The sequence below is a fragment of the Ipomoea triloba genome, chromosome 2, assembly GCF_003576645.1.
Source record: "Ipomoea triloba cultivar NCNSP0323 chromosome 2, ASM357664v1".
In the NCBI taxonomy this organism is placed as follows: Eukaryota; Viridiplantae; Streptophyta; class Magnoliopsida; order Solanales; family Convolvulaceae; genus Ipomoea; species Ipomoea triloba.
Window position 1 is genome coordinate 4,170,212 of NC_044917.1, and position 21,435 is coordinate 4,191,646.

The following is a 21,435-nucleotide window of genomic DNA, read 5'->3' on the forward strand; positions in this document are numbered from 1 at the left end:
TTAATCAAGTACAAATATATTGTTACATTATGGAAAACTTTTGATCCATAGAACATGATTCATAAATTTAATATCAATTTTTATAGAGATTAATTTAAGATCGTAACTACAAAAAAGTCTATTGGAAAATAGTATATATTGCGCATTATGCAATTGCAGAATTGCTAGTGAAATACCAAAGTTGAGATCGATTCCCTACTATACACATGTAAACCGTTAACCATATATGGCATCTAGCTAGAGTGCTAAGTATATAACGTACGTAGCTAGCGTTGGAGTGTACGTGCATACAGCGTATCATATGTATGTACGAGATTGCTTGTTGGATACCTTGCGTCGGATGTTAGGTTTGGCACTTGCCAAGCTGGCATGTATGCAGTGACTTTATTGCCCATCCATTTGCAACACCTACAAGCTAGCTAGCTTAGCTTAGCTTTTGGGTTTCAGTCCCATGAAGTGTTTAGTCTGTTACCGCATTGCCAATCCACCTAATCATTGCCGGCGCCTTTGCTTCCATCCACGTGCTCCCATCTGCACCTCGCCCCCCAGCACCCACCTCAACTTTTACATTTTTTTTTTTGTCTATAGGACAGCCCATGTGGTAAGAGTGCTCTACTTACAACTGAGAGGTGTTAAAAGAACTTTTACTTTTTTTTTTTAATAAAAATTTTGCTAGAAAACCCAATCAAGATGACCAATTTGATAAGAAATAATGTAACAAGTTTGACTCTCAATAATAGTTTATTACCTTTTTACAGTCATCCCACAAAAAAGAAAAAAAAAAAACTATGCTGGTTTTGCGTAGCACTGTACTCTTTGGGCGTGTTTAATGGGTTTTTTTTTTCAAAAAAAATTCTTTTATTTTTAAATTTTGTTTTCTTTCTCTCACTTGACAAAAAAAATTAAACCATTAAAAATGCTCTAGTTTCCATTTTACTAATCCCAAAATGAATGGGTCAAGTCAACCCTAAATTAAGTAAAAAGAAGAAAAAAAAAATATTATGTGCTTAGTCCTATTTTAATTTCTATTCTCAAATTTCTCTCACTCTCAAATTTTTAATGTAGACACTTTTTTTAGAATTTTTATGATGAAAATATAACCTATCATTGTTAATTTGTCACATAATGGAGTAAAAGTGAAAGAGTAAAATTTGGGGTTATATATAGTACAACTCAAAAAAAATAATTATTTTTAGAAACATTTAAAGGGGAGAGAATGGGGATGCATACATGGGGGCATGTGGCATATATTCAATCATGGTGGCTGGTTTGAAGAGGTCAAAGTTGCAATCAAGATTCAAGAGTCATGTGATAGAAGATGGTAATCTAGAATGTCAATGTGGTTGGATATATACTTCATTCTCGATATAACCGTCACACCCAAGAATCATGTGATGCAACATGGTCTACTTAGCCTCCTCCTCCTCATCAAACATGGGTTCGTTGGATAAAAATTAAGAGACATAATAATTGAATAATAAATTTATAAATTTATTAAAAGGTCAGATCAGTCCATTCCCTTACAAATTACAATACGCATATTTGGAAATTGGAATTTCGTGTTCATCTGGTGCAAGTATGCTTAGTCCAAATCTCGGTTCCTCAATGTACGATTCCAACAACTAAGAGCATCCTCATCAATAGAGTTATTTTACGATATATGAGGAGTTTTTGTAAGCGTGATTAGGAAAGTTAAAAATAAAAAATAAAAATAAAAAAAAGAATGTCAAGACCTGTTTCTTTTTCTTTTTGGGTACTATTGACTCCTCCACTGAGGCTCGAACCCACTCCCATCATCCATGTGAGAGTGTAAATCGGGACACCGGGTGCCACTAGACCACAATGTATTTTTAATAGTACTTTTGATGTAGTTTCTAAACTTATATGAGATCGTGTCACGGATCTTTTGGTGGCGTCGTTTCACGCAACCCACTGCAGCATACATTTTTATAACTCATAATGTTCTAAAGCATAATGTGCATTATTCTAACTCATAAAGTATATTATCTTACCGCAGAAGTTTCATTATTTCAACACATAATGTATATTATTTAACACATAAATTACATTATTCTAACTCATAAAATTCAATGACTTCGTGTTGGACCGTGGTCCAGACAATAATTTGCCTGGATGATACACAACCAGTTGTTATGCAATGGACCCGGGTCCACCTTGCAAGGTGGACCCATGTCTATGTTCACAATTTCATAACTCTATGTTCATAATTTCATAACTCCATATTCACAATTTTATAACTCCATGTTCACAGTTTTATAACTTCATGTTCACAGTTTTATAACTTTATGTTCACACTTTCATAATTTCATGTTCACCAATTTCATAACTCTATATTCACAATTTCATAACTTTATGTTCACAATTTTATAAATCTATGTTCACAATTTTATAACTCTATGTTCAACAGTATCAAAACTTTATGTTCAACATTATAACACAACTTTTGAATCTATATAACAAAATTGTAAATATGGAGTTCAAAAGCTGTGAATATTAAATCATGTAATTTTATATATTGAGATCTAAAATTATGAACATAGAGTTCTAAATTTGTGAATATAGACCAGAATCCACCTTTCATGGTGAACCCGGGTCCATAGCATAATTTGCCATACACCACCTTCATGGTTTCATGTACGAAATTAAAGCTTAACTCGGTCCAATAGCACTAATGGTCCATCCTTTGATAAAACACATTGATGGCCCAACCCATTAAGGGCCCTTGCAAAATTGTGCGCCGGCAAAACCCCCCCAAAACCCCCTTACTAAACTCCATAAATTTCGCACTCCCAGATTAAAACAAGCAAAGCGCATCGGACAGGATTGCAGATACGAATCCATTTGATTCAATGGAAAACAGAGACAAAGTGAAGCTCGCTCTCAAACTAACAATCGCTACTTGCATCACGCTTGCGGTCTCCATCTTCGTTGCATCGAAACTCCATAATCATCGGAAACGAAATCGCCGAAAAACTTCGCCTTCTCCGTGCTATCTCAAAGCGGAATCCAAACCTCAGTACACTTTCAAGCGCGTCTTGGCTGACAATTCCTATTCTTCCTTCAAACACCTCAAGCTCAATGCCACAAATACTTCAACCTCTGGTATTAACTACAAATTTTAAAAAACATATTTGTAAATTTTTTAATCTTCTAGTTCTAGCTGGATTTAACGAAAATGATGCATTTGATAGAGGAATGTGTGAATTTGCATCCATACAAAGCGGAGATTTCGGCCTTATTGAAGGAACCTAATGTGGAGGTTTTGGAGCTTTTTAATGAGAATTTGGAGGAATTGACGAGCCGTGATTCGTACGTGTGGGTGGAGACGGAGTCGCAGTTGCAGGAGCTGGCGGAGGTGTTGAGTGGTGAGAGAGCATTTGCTGTCGATACGGAGCAGCATAGTTTGAGATCCTTCTTAGGTTTCACCTGTTTAATTCAGGTTTGATTTATTTTGCTGCTTTGAATGAACTGCAGCAGCTAGAGCACAAAGGACTGTTGTGTCTATGCTGTACTGCTTGCTGTTGCAATATATGCTTATGCAATATGCATATGTTACCGGAAGTGCATTTTTCTAATGTTGCTTTGCATGTGATGAGTAGATATCAACTAAGAGGGAGGACTATCTTGTGGATACAATAGCCCTGCATGACATGATGGGAATTCTTCGGCCTATATTTGCTAATCCAGAGATTTGTAAGGTAATTCATTTAGCATATAACAAAGCATTTGATGTCCCTGATTGCTGAAATGCTGATGAAAGGCTATTGTGTGTGTTTTGGTTGCTTTTCTTATGGCACAATTATGATTCATGGAAATTCTGCTTTAGGTATTCCATGGTGCTGATAATGATGTTCTCTGGCTTCAAAGAGATTTTCATATATACGTTGTTAATCTATTTGACACGGCAAAGGTAAGGTGTCATTTTAGTTTATACTTTTTGTTGTCAAACTACTAAATTTGTAGCTTCTTTCATGTGATTAAAAAATTCTGACTCAAGGAAGCATGCATTGGGAGAGAGTAATAGTACTTTGGATGTTTTCTCCTGATGATTACTGCTCTTTATGGTTTCCTTTAATTAGACTATTTATGTTATTATATTGCAGGCGTGTGATGTTTTGTCTAAACCACAAAGGTCGTTGGCATATTTGTTGGAGACATATTGTGGTGTTGTCACAAATAAACAACTACAGGTAAGAACCCAAGGCTTTTGCAATATCTTTTCATGGTATATGTTTGAGATTCCCACAGACTTGCAAACAGTAGCTAAAGGGTTGAGAGATGCAAAGTATTACTTTTAGCCTCCCCATATGCCAGTGCACTTCCTACAATCATAGATTATAATAGACCATTTTGAACTACAAAAGAGCTTATTTGAAGAATGACTGAGGCACTGAGCAGTAGTGCTTATTTTCACTGAACTTGATTTGGAAGTTGGTGCTATGCTTTACTGCTATTTCTGTGATGCATGCATAAATTACATAATCCTTTCCTTTCATGTTTGTTATGGCCACAGGCTGCTCTTATCTGAAGGATTTATTATTGATTTGAATTGCAGAGAGAAGACTGGAGGCAACGTCCTTTACCAGCAGAAATGGTGCTATATGCTCAAAATGATGCACACTATTTGTTGTACATTGCACATTGTCTTTTTACAGAGCTCAAGCAAAAAGATTCAGGTATGCTAGACTCCATATGTATATACATTTCTTATGATCCTAAATTTTCAGATTTTCCATCCCCAATAGATGTGCATGATTTTGTACAAATATTTTGTTAAAAAGTATCAGACTATTTTGCTTTTATTGGTAACATGCTTCTGTTTTCAAATTGAACCAATATTTGTTGTTTGATTTAGTATATTTCATCAAGAAATTCTTTGCTCTAAAAGATTTTGATAAGAGTATAAGATTGGTATATTCCTTGTGGCAGTATAAAAACCTTATTGGAGATGCCTTGCCCTTTGTCAAGGTGTTTTCTTACTCCAGAAGATTCATGTAATTATGATAACCATCACACAGTAGAACACATAAGAAGGTCAGAAATTATTATTTATGCGCAGACAAGAATTTTCCAAATGGATGGACTTGTTGCACCATGGAACTGCCTTCTATTAATTTCCATGTTATTTATGAGCTGCATTTGCTCATTATGACCCACTTCAGAGCATTTTAAAAGCTGGCTATTTACCATTGGCCACCCTCTCAGAAGTCTTAAAATCATACTGAAATTCCTTAAGAAATTTTGGAGTTTGAAGTTCTGTTTGTTGTCAACTTGTCATTTATACCTAATTAAAAAGATGGGGATAAAATTCACTAACCCAAGTCTACACTCTACACCACCTCGGCACCTCCCTGCTACTTTCTGAATTTGGACTTCCTCTAGGCTCTATTCTGAGTAACTAAGCATTGAGCAGTATTCACAGGAAATATCATTGTAAAATATTGTTTAAAAAAATCTAAAAAAATAAATACACACACACATTACTTCACAATATCAACATTTCTTTTCCAATTCAATTGTATTTAATAGCTTCCTTTGAAATGGTTGATTATGGAAAAAGCTCAACTGTACCTTGTACAGGTGGCATTTGAAAATTTTCAGAAATTGAGAGTTCAATTGGAGGTCTATGGAATTTTACCGAAGGAAGTTTATATACCTCATCCAAAAGTCCCAAAATTTTTTTTTCAACGTAGGAAGTTTGAGTCATTAATTATTCGAGGTCACTTCTTTACTCCATGTCCTACTATTTAAAGTATCAAAATTGTTTTACATATTTGTGCACAGAAAATTCATCACATCTCAATGACAAGTTCAATTTTGTTCTTGAGGCTACCCGCCGTGCAAATACAACTTGTTTGCAACTTTTCTCAAAAGAGCTTGAAGCTTATCCTGGAGATTCTGCTGCTTCATCAATAATTTCTCGATATCAGCATGATCAAGGAAACCTTCCATCCAGCTCTTTTGACAAAAAGGTCTTTTTCCTTAGGAGACCTCATTATGTACCATTAAATGGTTGAATCATAGCTGTCTTTTTATTTTTTCTATTTGGCATTCAGTTTCAGGACCTTGTGAGGCAATTATGTGCATGGAGAGATATTATGGTGAGTCAACAACTCAAGTACCAAAAAAGATTATAAAATGATTCCTTTGTTGCAGAATTATATTTTACCCTTATCTAGGAACTTTTATTAGCTTTCTTTTTCAATCATTTCTTGCTCTATTGATATGGCCATTATTTTTATCTTAGTTGGAGATAACTAAAAGTTCTCATTTTTATCTCACTTGATATAATTTAATGTTCTTTTAGGCTCGTGTGCATGATGAAAGCTTGAGATACGTTTTATCTGAGCATGCAATTGTTGCACTGGCATCTAAAGCCCCTACAGAAGTTAGGGATATATGCAATACTGTATCTGAAGCTGATGCAAATGGAGATCACGTGACACCATTCCAATCTCTATCCCCTTTAGTTTGTAGTCATTTGGAAGACTTCAATCACTTATTTCAAGATGAAATAGGTGACGATGATGAAAACCTTCTGCTAATTCTTCAAAAATGCTTAGGTGCTAATGGGAGTTGTCCTCTCTCTATCTATAATTATGCTTTATTGTCCAAGACTAGCTTGAAAGTAGCCAATAGATCTGTGGTCAAGAAAAATGGATTTAAAACTGCAAGGTGCGTGGCTCGAAAGGCTTCCCGAGAGTTGTTTGTCCAAAAATTCTCTTGTAAATCTCCAGTCTACCACAACTGTAGGATCTATGCAAATGATGGCCGATTATTATGTTACTGTGATCGTAGAAAGCTTGAGTGGTTAGTGGAAATTTTCATTTTTATTTATTATTTTCAATCTATTCTGCCCATGTATGTATATACATTTACAAATGTATAGTAGAGTGTGCATGTGCACACACTTAATATGACAATTAAACTTCTTGTAGGTATGTAAACAGGAACTTGGCAAAACTTGTTGAAGAGGAACCTCCTGCCATAATGCTTCTTTTTGAACCTAAAGGTCGTCCAGAGGATGAGGACAATGACTTCTATATTCAAAGTAAGAAAAATATATGTGTTAGCTGTGGTGAAGGAAATCACTATTTACGGTACCGTATTATACCGTCATGCTACAGAATGCACTTTCCAGAACATTTAAAGAGCCACCGATCTCATGATATTGTCCTCCTTTGTGTGGACTGCCATGAAATTGCTCATGCTGCTGCTGAAAAATACAAGAAAGAGGTAGCAGCAGAGTTTGGAATACCACTCTTTGTCCGTAAAGTTTTTGATTCTAGCCAAATGCAAAATACATCTGCATCCAATGCTAACATAGAAGAGGACGGTGTACCTCCTTTACAATTGCGTACAGCAGCAATGGCTTTGTTGCGTCATGGTTCAAGAATGCCATCTAGGCGACGGGAAGAATTAGAAGAGGTATAATTTTATGTTATAGTTATTACAGACATACAAACCCTGTGGCCTATGTTCATAAGAAATAAACTCAGTGGTATAGACTTCTAGTTTTTACTATTTGACAATGTTAGTTCGTTAAGACTAATTTGTTTTCCTGACAGTTCAGACTTCTAGGTAAATTCTGTGTCTAGATTTCAGATTCTACACAATAGTTATCAGTATATGTAAATTTCAATCCTGTCAAAAAACTATTAATGCTTGAAACTTGCTGCTTTAATTACATTTGAATTTGAATTACTATATGCAGATTGTGAGGAATTACTATGGAGGAAGGGAGATAACAGAGGGAGATCTAGAAAAAGCTTTGCTAATAGGAATGAGTCCCCATGAGAGAAGACGATTTGAGAAAAAAAAGAAGCTTGCTTCTAAACAGCCCACAACAGATGTTGGTTCAGATGATAATCAAGAGCCTAGCAGTGATGCCAAGGCAGAATTTGCCCCCACGGATGAATTGTTAAATAGAACTGAGAGCTGTTGTAACAAAGAAGATACAAACACTGTGGTGTTGACGGAGATGGATATTGACAACCAATCTTTGCCTTCTAATGCTGAAGTTAACTGTGAGGTACCTGTTGCCAATGGCAAGGATTTGACAAACAAAAGTGAATTTTCAGTGAGTGATCACATATCTGATCCTGATTCCATTATAGCTGAAAATGGAAATATATCTAGTGAGAGCGGTTTAGTTCAATCCAATAATGATGTTAACCTTAAGCAACACCCAAAGTTATCGCTATTGGGGCATGGACCACATGGAAAGCAGGTTGTGGAATTTATACTAAAGGAACATGGGGAAGAGGGGGTTAGTGAATTTTGTCAGAGGTGGAGGCAAGTTTTTGTTGAAGCCCTTCAACCCCGTTTCTTACCTGGTGGCTGGAATGTAATGCACAGGTTGGAATCATCTAGAATCTTTCTGATAGTCATACAGCACAGTCACAATTGCTTTCAGTATGATAGAACATTATAACATGTTATTCTGTTATTTACAAGCTTGGCAAATTTTGTTTGAGCAGAGGTTCTGATGCTGGACTTATTTTGTTTGTTTTATTTTTTTTTTCCAGTGGTAAAAGAGACTTCGGAGAGTTTAGCGTCTATAAACCTGAGAAAAGAGTTACTGCTGATGCTGAGGAATAGGGATACTGCAGGGAAGATCAAGCAACCTTCTCATCCGTTTTTCTCCCTTGATTTGTCAAGGGAAGGTGCTGTCTGAAATTAACCATTGGCAGTTTTTGTTTTAAATGTAAGCTCGGTTTGTTGTACCAGTTCTTATCATGTACTTCGTATGTGCTTGCCCGTATCTTGTAGCCACTATTTGTTTTAAAACTCGCCAGTTCAACATGGTAAAAACATTGTTATAACTTGAAAGCAGACAAAGGGGATCGTGCAGATGCATCTATTTTGGGAGATATTCTTTGAAAATTAACTAAATGCTGTATATCGGAGGGTTCATTAGTAAACCAGTAATGGTGCGTAAGCATTACAATTTTTACTCAGCCGCAAGCTCCTTCCACTTTCTTAGCAAATGAAGCAATGGAACTTTGATGTATCCTCAACAACACTGATCACACCTCCACTGATGAAGTTCATCTACTAAAAATAGTTGTGCCAAAAAGTTTTGCACTCACTCCATCGAATGAAGTAACACCTTGCCTAATGGGAAGATGTAGGGATGAAAAAAAGTTAGAAATCATCCAACCTCCAAATGGTGGAGGAACAAGTGCTAAAGGATTGAAAGGAAACACATACCGACCACTTATCAAATACTACAGGAACAACAGCTGAGACTTGTGGTCAATGCCATTGAAGATAAATGTCCCGGGCATTGGAACAAATTGCCTTGTGATTAGCTGTAGTGAAGAAACAAAAAAAAGTAGTCAAATTTTCAATTTTGCAAACAAAGCTATGTTGTTCAAAAACCACATGATTCACAAGATTGAATGGAAAACATTGACCATAAAAATACACAAATACCAACCTTGATCACCTCCTGTGATGCAATTCCTCCAATGAAGGCAGCTACAGCATGAAGTTCAGCAGCACCATATCTGCACATCTCATTAATAAGGTCCTCTGTCAAGGTGGAGCCATTGCAACCTAAGTCATTCAGTAGGCTGACGGCAGTAGTTTTCAACCTGGATATGTCCTCATCCATCTCACTGCAAAACAAAACAAAAAAAAATGATTACACAGTGAATAACTGATTGTGGAAGTATTTTCTCCACCAAGGAAGTAACCACACTTCATTATGATATGTAAGCATATACCCGTCTAGTTGCCCCGGGAATTTATTATAGTTAGCAGCAAAGCGGTCAGCTGCTCGAAGCAAAATATAGAAACCCACAGCAATACTGCAACAGACAAAATAATTTATGAAATGAAGTAGTTAAACTGCTAAACGTAGAATTGCAAAATGTCTCAATGCTGCAATGTGCTACTCAAGTACATACAACTTCAAAACAAGAGCAAAAAATTCCAACATTTAAATAGAAAAAAGTTAGGAACTACCCTAATTTAGTTGGAACTTCCTTAGTTATAATCAATGGAAACCAATAACGTTATTGTTTGAGTCCTCCATCCACGGCCAAAATAGTTCATAGGACTAAAACCTAATTCTTGTCAATGCTTCTATAAAATTTCAGCACACAAGAAAGCTAAAGTTGGACAATATATATTTTTATTTAAATTTATATTTCTTAAAGAAAATCCACCATTGAAAGGCCGAGGATTTTGGCTTGGATAAACTTACTTTTCAGGAAGGACTTTAGGGTTCGCTTCTTGTAGATTCCTGCTTTTCCGTGTCAGAAAACAATCAAAATATTATGAAAGGATCGTCTAGGTTCAGAAGAGCTATGATGATTCTAGAATCCCTCCCAAAACATTGCATCAGTAGTAGATGTCATAATGGCTTTTCAAAAACTATGTTATCCTAGCAACTTGTGTTACTACAGTACCAGTGTGTACACACCTATATTCTTCGTCTGTGAGATACTTCTGCAACTCTGGTTGGGCAGGAGAGTTGAACTCCTCCTCAATGGAGCGATATCTGCAAACCTAAAATATTGCAAAATAAATATAAAATATGAATAAAATAGTGTCACAGCCTCACAGGATGCAACCTCCATATCTTGGAAATGGAAACAAACACCATTCAATAATTAATACATATCAGGAGGTCAGCTGAAGGTAACTAAAAGCAATGTTTGTTCTGATTGTAATGAGAGCGCCTTCAAGAGAAAGATAAAATGTTCTCTACAATACTGAAACAAAGGAAAAGGGGATGAGATAACCAGGTGAACTCAAACTTTGTTCAAGTGAGAACCTTGCCTATAAACTTCTTCTCAAGGTAAAAACTGCCTTAGACTACCAAAATGGAGCAAAAAGTCTAATAATAATAATAATAATAATAATAATAATATAATAATAATAATAACAACAACAACAACAACAACAATAATAACTATACAGTGCCAGGAAAGCATGTAATCTAAATGGACTTACTGCGAGCTTTCTTGCATTTTTACAGAAGCTCTTTATGTTTGCCTTTGAGATGCTACCTGGATCTCTACCAATTCTCTTTAGTATATCCCTCACACGTTGCTCCATAGCAAGAAAATCAGCCTCAGCTTTGGCTTGGTAGACATTTTGTAGGTTTACATATAGCCTATAGAGTAAAATTTATCCTGAAGGTCATTCACTATAAGAGGCAAAAAGTAGAAATCATATTCAAAGTTGGTATTACTCACTCTGTGGAGGAGGTCATATCTGGTATTGATCCCTCAAGAGGTACCTCTCCATTGCCTTCATTAGCTATGAACTCCTAGCATGCAAAAAAAAAAAGTATTATAAGAAATACCACCATTTAATACTTTTTTATAGGAGCACCAGCAACTAAATTTATCAAACAATTACTAAATAGCTACACACTTGTCAAGAAACCCTAAATATACTTATGCATACATACATTCATGATAAACAAAAAATAGGCAAGAGGAATACAAAATCACTTCGCATCCTTAAGAAACAGTCATTGGAAACAGAAGTAGTATGCCTCCTCAACAACTAAATTCACCAAAACTTCTCTACTGTGAATATCTAAGTAGAGGCTCTATTGGTGCTACCTTTGGCTACTTAAAGAAAGTGTCAATTTATTACGACAGCAACATAACAAAGTAGACATTATAATTATTTGAGTTGCAGTCTTTGCTCTTCAAGCTTCGACTAAAAAAATGCTCATTACCTTCAAAGCTGCCACCATTATCCAAAATTCTGATGAATTAGAATTTACTTCAGCAAAGTTGTCATTAATTATTTGCTGAACGCTTGAACCTGGGATGGACAGATAGAAGTTAAAGCCACTGGAGTTACATATCTGTGAAATATCTATAGACTACTTAACAGTAAGCTAGTGCCAGATCTAATGTGGTAACGTAAACTATACAGATGTAGCAGTTTGCTAGTATAGAAGGCAATATGCAGCAATTAGTGCATGTATATATGTACATTAGAATTTTTGCCACTTTCAGTCCTGCGACTATTAGACATTTCTAACTTAAGGTCCTTGACTTTGAAAATTACCATTTTTCATGCACGACTTTGTAATTATTTCCACTTGGTCCTTTTTGCATATTTCCCAGTCACATGCATAACATGTGAGGGGCAAAAATGTAATTGCCACCATACTCCACGCTGTCAAAACTGAGAGAAATCTAATACGCATGGTTTATTATGTGTACCCATTTCCAATGGCAGCCTCTTTCCAGATGGCTGAGGCGATCAGTTACAATCTTGGATGGTGGTGGCCCCAACTCAGAGAAGGCAAGCACAAATGAAATAAAGCCAATAAGTTTGTCACCGTTGGATGCTTTGACTACTATTCTGTCCCTTAGAACTGTGTGCATGCCCATCTCGCAACCAAATCCAGTTAATTCTGACCAAGAAACTGGTCAAAAAGACAATTTTGTGCACAAAAATTGGGAATTTTCAAATTTTGAGGACCAAAAGTGAGAAGCGACTAATAGCCACCACACTTTAGCAAAATTCATACTTAAATTAATAAGAAGTGGGTTTATATCCTTTAACAGGTGCATAGAAGGTCAATATATATATATATACTCTGTATTTGACAATTCACTCTTATAAAATGATACTCCGTAAATGTTAAGAGTCCCGCATTGATAAAAATAAGAGAGAAAATATGGGTTTATAAGGCCATGAGTTAGACTAGCTAATTGGTTGGATTCAATCTTTTAGTGTGGTTTGGCCCATGTGCACAAGTGCATTATAGTCCAATTGAGTGACCCTAGCCCAATCTTAAATTATAACAATAAACAAGACTAACTACACAAATATCTCTAAGATTGGGCACTTACTAATTCCACGAGAAGCAAACACTTTGAATGAAGCTTCCATTGCTTCTTTGTAGTTGTCTTCATCTATTGCAGTCATCCGGGATTTAATAAAATCCTGAGACATATAGATAATAGCCAGATCAACATAGTAAAACAATGGATAAAATATCACTATGATTCTATGAAGCATAAGAAACAGTTTGTTTTAGTAAATAGAATAAACATATTCTTAACCTTGAATGCCTTTTTCTCTTCCCTGGTTGATGGAAGTTTTCCATCATGAGTTTTGACCCACTCCTCAGCCAACTTTACAAGAATGATAACATATGGGGTATGCTTATGAATTACAGGATCAGATGTATTCAGATCAATTGTTTCAGCAAACCTGCCAGGTTATAAGTGACTTGTCAGTATCTTATTTGAGGAATTGAGCCCAATATGCACAACTGCACAAAATCTAGTATGGTTAACAGATTAGTAAGCATTATAAACCACACACACACCATCACAAAGTAACTGACAAATGAAAAAGTAAACCTTTGCAGTTCTGGCCACGGATTATTGAGCCGAAGGTCATCCAGAAAATGATCAGGCTTTGACTCGATCACAGTATGTTCCTGAACAAGAAGAAAAATTACCACCATATAATGACAACATTTAGAAGTGGCTAAAAAAGAAGTGATTTGCATATTGACAATATATAGGGAACTCATAAATTTTTAGAAGCTTTAAGCCAAAAATAATTCATCAGTTCTTTATATGGAGGTAATACTTTCAACCAAAAAAGAAACCAAATTAGAAGTCTACTGTGCTATTCAAATTCAACATGATCAAAAGTAAACATCAATAAGAGTATTTTAGGAGTAAAACTCATTTAATAAAAGAAGTATCAAGAGGATGATGCAGCCAATTCAAGTACTCTCTAAATGAAGATAAACTCTGATGTGGGTGTGTACATACATGCATATATATACTTACATATATACACACCTGCAAATGTATGTGTGTATATATACAAGTAAGCAGCAACTACATTATTAGCTTTACCATCGTGCTAAAACCTGTTACCTTCACACTGATCCTGACAAGGCCAGTGAGTCCATAGGACCGTGCAAATACTAAAATGACATTTGCCTCCCGACAGATCCTATCCAATTTCACCATTGAATCTTCACCCAACTGAAATAAAATGCAAAGGTTTAGAAGGAAATAATTGACTGAATCACATGAAGCAATTCATTTGATAATTTATAATAGCAACTTAAGACAAAGATACAACATATAATTATCAAATGAAGAATATAATGAATCCACAAATACAAACCTGTGTAGCAACAACCAAGGTGAATTGTGAAAAGAAAGAAGGATTTGTCTCAATTAGTTCCTTTGGATACTCCTCTATGAATCTGGCTTTAACAGCATCATTTAGCTCTTGAAGAAATGAGCATACGCATCTTGCCTTGGATTGTCCGACATTTGATTCATCCACTACCCATTGCAACATGACAAAGAGGAAAATTTAAATACACCATTTCTACAGATACATATACACAGAAATAATTGCATGCATATTGTCTTACATAATACATACATACCCATGAAGTTATTTCCAAGGTCACCAACTTCCACTTTAGATCCATCAACAACAGTGATACTTCCAACCCCACCAAGAACAAGATTCTTTAAAGTTTCAGAACCAGTAGGCCCACAATTAAGTAAACATATACTGGCTTTCTCCAAGGCAGCCTGTCCCTGATCACCCCATATCCTGCAAAAAGGAGAATGAGATGTAGTTGTACTTCTATGTTGACAAGGCCAAATTTCTCCAAAGAAACGCATCATCAACTTTATCTTAAGCCAGCAATTAGACTGGATATAACTTAGCATGCTAGACATGTAGTAGCAGTGCCCAAAGCATTAGTGATTTGATTCATTAAACAGCTAACGATGTGGGCATTCAACTTGAAATACTTAAGTTCATTCTTTAAAACTGAAGGATTCATCAACATTATCGTTGATATAAACTGCTATTAGCCGCAATCACTGGACAATAATATGAGAGATCCATACGACCATACCCAAACTAAATCAGTCATCGAACTGAAAACAGTTTGGCTTGTAGACATGGAATAGTACTGCCCAAAACAATGGCTAATTGATCCATTGAATAGCTAATGATGAGCACATCCAACTTGAACATGAAATACAGCTACAGTATTTGAAAAAACCCAAAAAACAAAAAAAAAAACAAAAAACAAAAAAAAAACAAAAACAAAAACAAAAGAAAAAAACAAAAACAAAAAAAAAAACAAAAACAAAAAAAAAAAAACAAAAAACAAAAAACAAAAAACAAACAAACAAAACAAAACTTAGATCCGAACAAATTACTCCATAATTTTCAAGGTTCTTTCCTTCTAAAGGAAAATAAGGTAATCTCTGTATTAGGGATTGCAATTTGTAGTTGTTGCACACCATAAGGAATCTGTGGGACGATACTGTTTTTCACACCTTAGGCTCACACTTGACATTTCTACCATTGAAGAATGGCATTTGCTAGTTTTTAACAATGTACCAGTGGTTCACAGATAGTAGCTATTTTAGCAACATATTTCAGTGCATAACCTTTATGAACTCAAAATCGATATTGAGTATTTGAGTCGATACAACAAGGTGACAATTAGTAAAGAGCAACCCTAATGAAATTCACTAAGCTATAGTGTGTAGCAGTAGGACATGGAAAATAGACGTATACTTCCCAGCTGCAAAAGCATAATGACGGCTAACACACTCTTTAGGTTGTCATTTATCCTTTCAAACAGTAGACCAGTGACTGAATACCAGCTTACAATTCATAGAACCTCGTAAATAAATAATACTGCTATGAACAGGAAAAGGCAGCAATTAAATTTCGTGATGATTTCCGAAAAAAGCAATGGCAAATTGAGTGTAGGTATATAGTGATCGAGAAGAAAATTACCGAAAATGTTGAACGGGGTATAGAAGAATTACCTGAGTTGACGATCGTATTTAACTTTGGGTTCCGCCATTGTTCCGCGTGCGGGAGAGATAGGTGAGGGACTGAACAGGAAATCGGCTTGCTCGCTACGCTAACGCAGCTGAAGGGCTGAGGTTTTGGTTTTGGGCAATGCTGGGTTTTGAACAAGTGAGGTTTTGATGCAGGGTTTGTAACTGTGTACGAATCAATTTTTTTTAGTATCATCGGTTCAAGTATATCAGCTAAATTTACAGTATGTGCATTTGCTAAAATAATCAAATAAACACTGAACTTCTCACCCATTAGTCGGTTATCTCTTTAATAAGTTTTGATAAATGTTCACCTGACTCGCCGCATAAGAGCATCTTTATCAGTTGGGATTTTTTGCTCCAGTTTTTTGTGCATTTAACTTCTACCTCATCATCTATTATCTCATTTAATCATAAAAAATCTTCTTCACACTAGTTTGAGTTTTAACTCTGTTTTTTGTGGGCACACTATTTTCTACCATATATTTTAATTATTTCTTTATTTATTTAAATTATAAATTTTTAATTATAAAAATTAATTAAAATAAACGCACTTACATCTAATTAAAATGATAATTGTAAACATTTAAATTAATTTTCGTTGTTGCTTTTTTTTTAATCATTTCAAATTTTAATTATAATTAAATCATTCAAAAGTTAATTCAAAAATATTAAATTTGATATTTTATAAAAAAAATTGAAACAAAAATAATAAAACAAACAAATTAAATGAAAAAAAAAAAACAAAGTAGAAGAAGGAGCATAAAACAGAAATCTGAAACCAAAAGGAAAAAAAAACAAATAAAAAAAATTAACAGGGCGTTTGGTTGGGAGGAGGGAATTAAGGGAGAAAAGAATTGTAATTTAGTGGAATTGCAATTCAATGAATAAAGTAAGAATTGAAATTACAGTGTTTGGTATGCAGAAATAGGAGTACAGGGAATTGAAAGGTAATAAACGACAAAACGACTAAAATACCCTTATGTTGTGGTAGATGTAGTAGTAGTAGTAATAATAATAATAATAATAATAATAATAATAATAATAATTCTTTCAAAATAATAATAATAATAATTCTTTCAAAATAATAATAATAATAATAATAATTCTTTCAAAATAATAATAATAATAATAATAATTCTTTCAAAATAATAATAATAATAATAATAATTCTTTCATTTTTTTTTAAAGACAAAGGGTATGGGATGAGGGGTAAAATTGTCTTTACACCAACAAATTGCCCCTCCTCTCCACCGAATTGCAATTCATGGGGGGTACCCCATGAATTGCAATTCCTCATTTGAAGGGAATTGCAATTCTGCGGAATTTCAATTCCCTCAAACCAAACACTGTAGTTTGGGAATTCACAAAATTGCAATTCAATAAATTGCAATTCTCCCCAAACTACATCCAACCAAACAGGTCGTAAATGGAGATTGAGAGTGGCCGCCAACTGGCCACTCTCCACTCTCAATCTCCTAGGCTATTGCTATGTTTTATTATTGTTATTTTTTAAATTTTCTGACATTAACCCAACATTTACAAGGGAAGCATTTTGGCAAAAAATAACCACTACATTAGTTTTGGATCATCACTTTGCATCAACACTATTCAATATCCATCTTTGATCCATTGATGGTGATGGTCTAAGCTTTGTTTGAAGTATTTGCCTATTTGGGTCGCCACATAAGCATAAGTAAAAAAAAAATGTAAATCTTCTTCACTGCTACAGCTTCACCTTTTCAATTTATACATCCTAAAATCATCGAAGCAGAGCAAGCCGAAGAAGGTGATTCTGTCCAGGAGATTCTCGTGGAAGCTTCAAGAAGAAAACGATCGATCATAACGAAATCAAGCAATGAAAAGTTTACAACCAACTGATGGAAAATAAATCAAATAATCCATCATCGAGATGGTGGTGCGATTAGGGGTGGTGCGATGGTGGTGAATGGAGTGAGTCACTCGCTAGATACTCAATTGGATGAGTACCGGCTAATGAGGTTGAATGTCTTAAAATTGTGAAATTTTGTTGTATTTAATTACACTTTTTAATGTTCATGAACATAAGTTCAGGGACATATTTGATCATTTTCTCAAATTTAAATAATATGATACGTTACTTGTGAAAATAAAATTTTAAAATTGTGAACATTGAGTCGGATTCACCTTGTAAGTGGACTCGGGTCCATAGCATAATTTGCCAATTTTAAGTGTATTAATGTTTTATAAAATTATTTAAAATTTATTTTGTAGTTTGGAATCAATTAATTAGAGATTGGAAGGTCCCTACCTATATTCATAAGCCCGCCCCTGTTGACATGCAAAATTTGGAGGGTATTAATGTTTTTAAAATTATTTAAAATTTATTTTGTAGTTTGGAATCAATTAATTAGAGGTTAGAAGGTCCCTACCTAATCTTCATAGGAAGAGAGTTTCATTTCTTCCAACTATGGAAATTTTCTTGTCTAATTTTCTTGTCTAATTTTCTTTTTCCATTTTATTTTATAATAATATATAAAGTTTTTTCCCAAAATGGTCCCTCCACTATTGCTCATTCTCAATTTTGCATTTCGACTTTCAATTGCACCTAATGTGGTCCCTCGACTTTCAAAAACTCACCCAATTTGGTCCTCCGTTACATATTCCGTCAAATCAGTGTTAAAATAGAAGGCATTTTCGTCCATTTACCTGTTGTTAGCCTAATAAACATTGAGAAATAGTTGAGGGACCATTTTGAGAATAGTCAAGGGACCATTTTGGGAAAAACTATTTTATTTATTTCATTTTTGTTTATTTTCATTTTTTAGACTCTATAAAATTTGAATTTCTATACATTTTTTTCTTACAAATATAAATAGTTAAAATCGTACAATCCATCCTAAAATTTTTTAACTTTTTTACAAACTATTCCTATGCAGATTTACAATAACTTTCGTAAATTTTATAAATACTCATTTTTTAAGCACCGATTAAAATAATTCTTAGTCACATCCGTAGTACTAAATATATTACTTTGGATTTTTTTATAAATAATATATAATATTATTAAACTCAAATAATTAAAAATAATGTGCCCACAGCACAAAAGATTTTATGATTGACTTAAAAAATTAACTATAAATTTTATTTTTGAATACAAATTGACAATTATTAAACATTATTTATAATAATTATTGTGTCTCGTGTAATATACTAAAATTATTAGGTAGGATTTTTATAATTAAGGTATAATTTAATTAAATCAAAATTATTAAAAATAATATGTCCACATTACAAAATAAATTATACTTGCCTTAATAATTAATAAAAAAAATAAGAAGAGGAAAACATATAAAAGATGTCATAAAATATCTTAAATAATGTAAATTAATATAAAATTTAATAATTACTTCGAAATCAAATACAGAAAATATTGCAGGAAACATTGACGAGATTTTACTTTTCGGCTCACCTGAGAAGTTTACTAGAAAAATTTACCTTTCGGTCCAATATTTTCCCTACATTTTACACTCTTTGGGTGTCTACGCTTGAAAAAATATATTATTTTCAATGGTAAAAGTAATATTTAATGTGATACATATATTATTTTCAATGGTAAAAGTAATATTTAATGTGATACATAGTGATTGATTGTCTATGAACATAATATTTAATGTGATACATAGTGATTGATTGTCTATGAACATAAAATTTAATGTGATACATAGTGATTGATTGTCTATGAACATAAAAAAAAATGTGATACATAGTGATTGATTGTCTATGAACATAAAAAAAAATGTATATGAGTATTTATGAAATTTACGGAACTTATTGTAAAACTTCATATGAATGATTTGTATATTTAGAGTGGAAAAGTCTGTAAAGAAAGTTAAAAATTTTGAGGTTGGATTGCGCGATTTTAACTATTTATACTTGTAAGAAAAAAATGTATCGAAATTCTAATTGTATAGAGTCTAAACAATGAAAATAAACAAAAATGAAATGAATAAAATAGTTTTTCCCAAAATAGTCCCTTGACTATTCTCAAAATGGTCCCTCAACTATTTTTCAATGTTTATTAGGCTAACAATAGGTAAATGGACGAAAATACCCTCCATTTTAACACTGATTTGACGGAATATGTAACGGAGGATCAAATTGGGTGAGTTTTTGAAAGTCGAGGGACCACATTAGGTGCAATTGAAAGTCGAAATGCAAAATTGAGAATGAGCAATAGTGGAGGGATCATTTTAGAAAAAAACTCTAATATATAGAAGTCTAATAAATAATTGAAGTGTAGTGGCCCAGTATAAGATAAGGGAGGCCCGTTGACTTAAAAATACGAGAGAATCGCAACCGCTCCTTTTTTCTGCACCTAATTCTCCACTTGTGAAGTTGTGCTGTAGGGGAAAAAAATCTTTTTGATTACAAAATGCAAATATGTGTGTGTTTTTTTGCTTTGTTTTCTTAGATAATTAGATTCGTCATATTTAGATCCAATATATAGTTATTTACCGAATTAAATTTTTTAAAACCAACAAATTATTATATAAGTAAATTGTACTAAAAATATCGTACATAACAAATTAGACCGAAAGAGTATCATTGTTATATACAATAATCACTCCTTACCCGCATCAACACTTTTAAATTGTAAAACTTTAATATTAGAGCTTACCAACTTCTGAAAATAAGGTGCAGGCATCATCATGTTTCTATACCCTTTTTACCTAACTGAATTTTTTACTTCTTTACGGCCAATAATAGAACAAAGATTTGATAACGGGTTGGGAGAAGAAGAATTTATAATGGGTGCTAGCATGCTTAGATTAATTAATTAATTAAACTATCCTCTCTTTTTGTGTGGTGGGAGAAGGAAGTATATGCAAAGTAATAATGAACACAATAAATATTATGACAACAACTGATTCAATGTATTTATATAGGTTTTGTTATACATTATTTTATAACAAGATCTCTAGATACATTTAGATTAAGTATTCATTTTATTATAAGATGACTTAAATTATTATTATTATTTGTTGGTTAGAGATGACGTAAAAATTATTGATCAACCATTTCTCAAATAATCCAAACTCTTCATGTTTAATTTGGAGAAGATCTAGATTACTTATACCGCAAGTGACAAAATTGAGTGTTATATGCAAAAAAAAAAAAAAAAAAAAAGTATCAAAATTATTTGTAGTGGAATTTGAATACAAGCTTTTATTATAATGTACCATACAAAACTCAAAATCAAATATTCAATTGCTTATAGTTTTTCACTTTTTCGACATTTTAAAATTAACCAAATTTAGTAAAAAATAATTGAAATATGTTACTTGCGTTAAACTTTTTGATTTTTTTTTTCATATGAATTTATTTAAAATATAAGTTTGGTCAATTTGGAAAAAAAGGTTGAGATTTATGAATTTTAAAAAATACTACTATAATTGGATGAATAACGGAACTAAATAAACTCAAAATCACGCTATACTTTGATTCATGAAAGAGTTCGCAATCGCTATTTGAATATACACTTTGGGTGAAGTTTCGTCTTGTGATCTTAGATGGCATTAGCTGGCAAATGAGT

At 33.6% G+C, this 21,435-nt stretch overlaps 2 protein-coding genes across 4 annotated transcripts; one reads left to right on the forward strand and one right to left on the reverse strand.

Moving 5' to 3' along the window:
- Nucleotides 1–2,820: 2,820 nt before the first annotated feature.
- Nucleotides 2,821–8,846, forward strand: LOC116009864 (protein RRP6-like 3). Its single transcript, XM_031249034.1, has 12 exons — nucleotides 2,821–3,123; nucleotides 3,213–3,460; nucleotides 3,621–3,719; nucleotides 3,848–3,931; nucleotides 4,125–4,211; nucleotides 4,577–4,697; nucleotides 5,806–5,993; nucleotides 6,078–6,122; nucleotides 6,329–6,831; nucleotides 6,960–7,449; nucleotides 7,736–8,379; nucleotides 8,550–8,846. Exons 1-12 carry the CDS (start codon nucleotides 2,871–2,873, stop codon nucleotides 8,620–8,622), a joined length of 2,835 nt encoding a protein of 944 aa, XP_031104894.1. The 5' UTR covers nucleotides 2,821–2,870; the 3' UTR covers nucleotides 8,623–8,846.
- Nucleotides 8,847–8,865: 19 nt separating this feature from the next.
- LOC116009865 (NEDD8-activating enzyme E1 regulatory subunit AXR1-like) lies at nucleotides 8,866–16,112 on the reverse strand. 3 transcript variants are annotated; one of them, XM_031249036.1, is made up of 16 exons: nucleotides 15,846–16,112; nucleotides 14,432–14,604; nucleotides 14,161–14,324; nucleotides 13,905–14,015; nucleotides 13,374–13,453; nucleotides 13,071–13,221; nucleotides 12,858–12,951; nucleotides 11,726–11,814; nucleotides 11,232–11,305; nucleotides 10,987–11,149; nucleotides 10,454–10,539; nucleotides 10,235–10,273; nucleotides 9,753–9,836; nucleotides 9,464–9,644; nucleotides 9,239–9,335; nucleotides 8,866–9,138 (listed from the first exon to the last, which is right to left on the reverse strand). In XM_031249036.1, the coding sequence occupies exons 1-15, from the start codon at nucleotides 15,881–15,883 to the stop codon at nucleotides 9,252–9,254; spliced, it is 1,611 nt and encodes a 536-aa protein (XP_031104896.1). In that variant the 5' UTR covers nucleotides 15,884–16,112; the 3' UTR covers nucleotides 8,866–9,138; nucleotides 9,239–9,251. The 3 variants fall into 3 exon arrangements, with proteins under 3 accessions (XP_031104896.1, XP_031104895.1, XP_031104897.1); XM_031249035.1 differs by having other exon boundaries at nucleotides 9,235–9,335; nucleotides 15,846–16,111; XM_031249037.1 differs by lacking the exon at nucleotides 10,235–10,273 and having other exon boundaries at nucleotides 9,235–9,335; nucleotides 15,846–16,106.
- Between the last annotated feature and the right edge of the window lie 5,323 nt (nucleotides 16,113–21,435).

Bases quoted from the DNA above. Each gene is read 5' to 3' on its own strand.
- LOC116009864 (XM_031249034.1), top strand. From the start codon at position 2,871: ATGGAAAACAGAGACAAAGTGAAGCTCGCTCTCAAACTAACAATCGCT. The intron at 6,123-6,328 runs GTGAGTCAACAA...ATGTTCTTTTAG, and splicing joins GTGCATGGAGAGATATTATG to GCTCGTGTGCATGATGAAAG. The intron at 6,832-6,959 runs GTTAGTGGAAAT...AACTTCTTGTAG, and splicing joins GATCGTAGAAAGCTTGAGTG to GTATGTAAACAGGAACTTGG.
- LOC116009865 (XM_031249036.1), bottom strand. From the start codon at position 15,883: ATGGCGGAACCCAAAGTTAAATACGATCGTCAACTCAG. The intron at 12,952-13,070 runs GTTAAGAATATG...TATATGTCTCAG, and splicing joins AAGAGAAAAAGGCATTCAAG to GATTTTATTAAATCCCGGAT. The intron at 11,815-12,857 runs GTAAGTGCCCAA...TGTCCATCCCAG, and splicing joins GTTTGCTTCTCGTGGAATTA to GTTCAAGCGTTCAGCAAATA.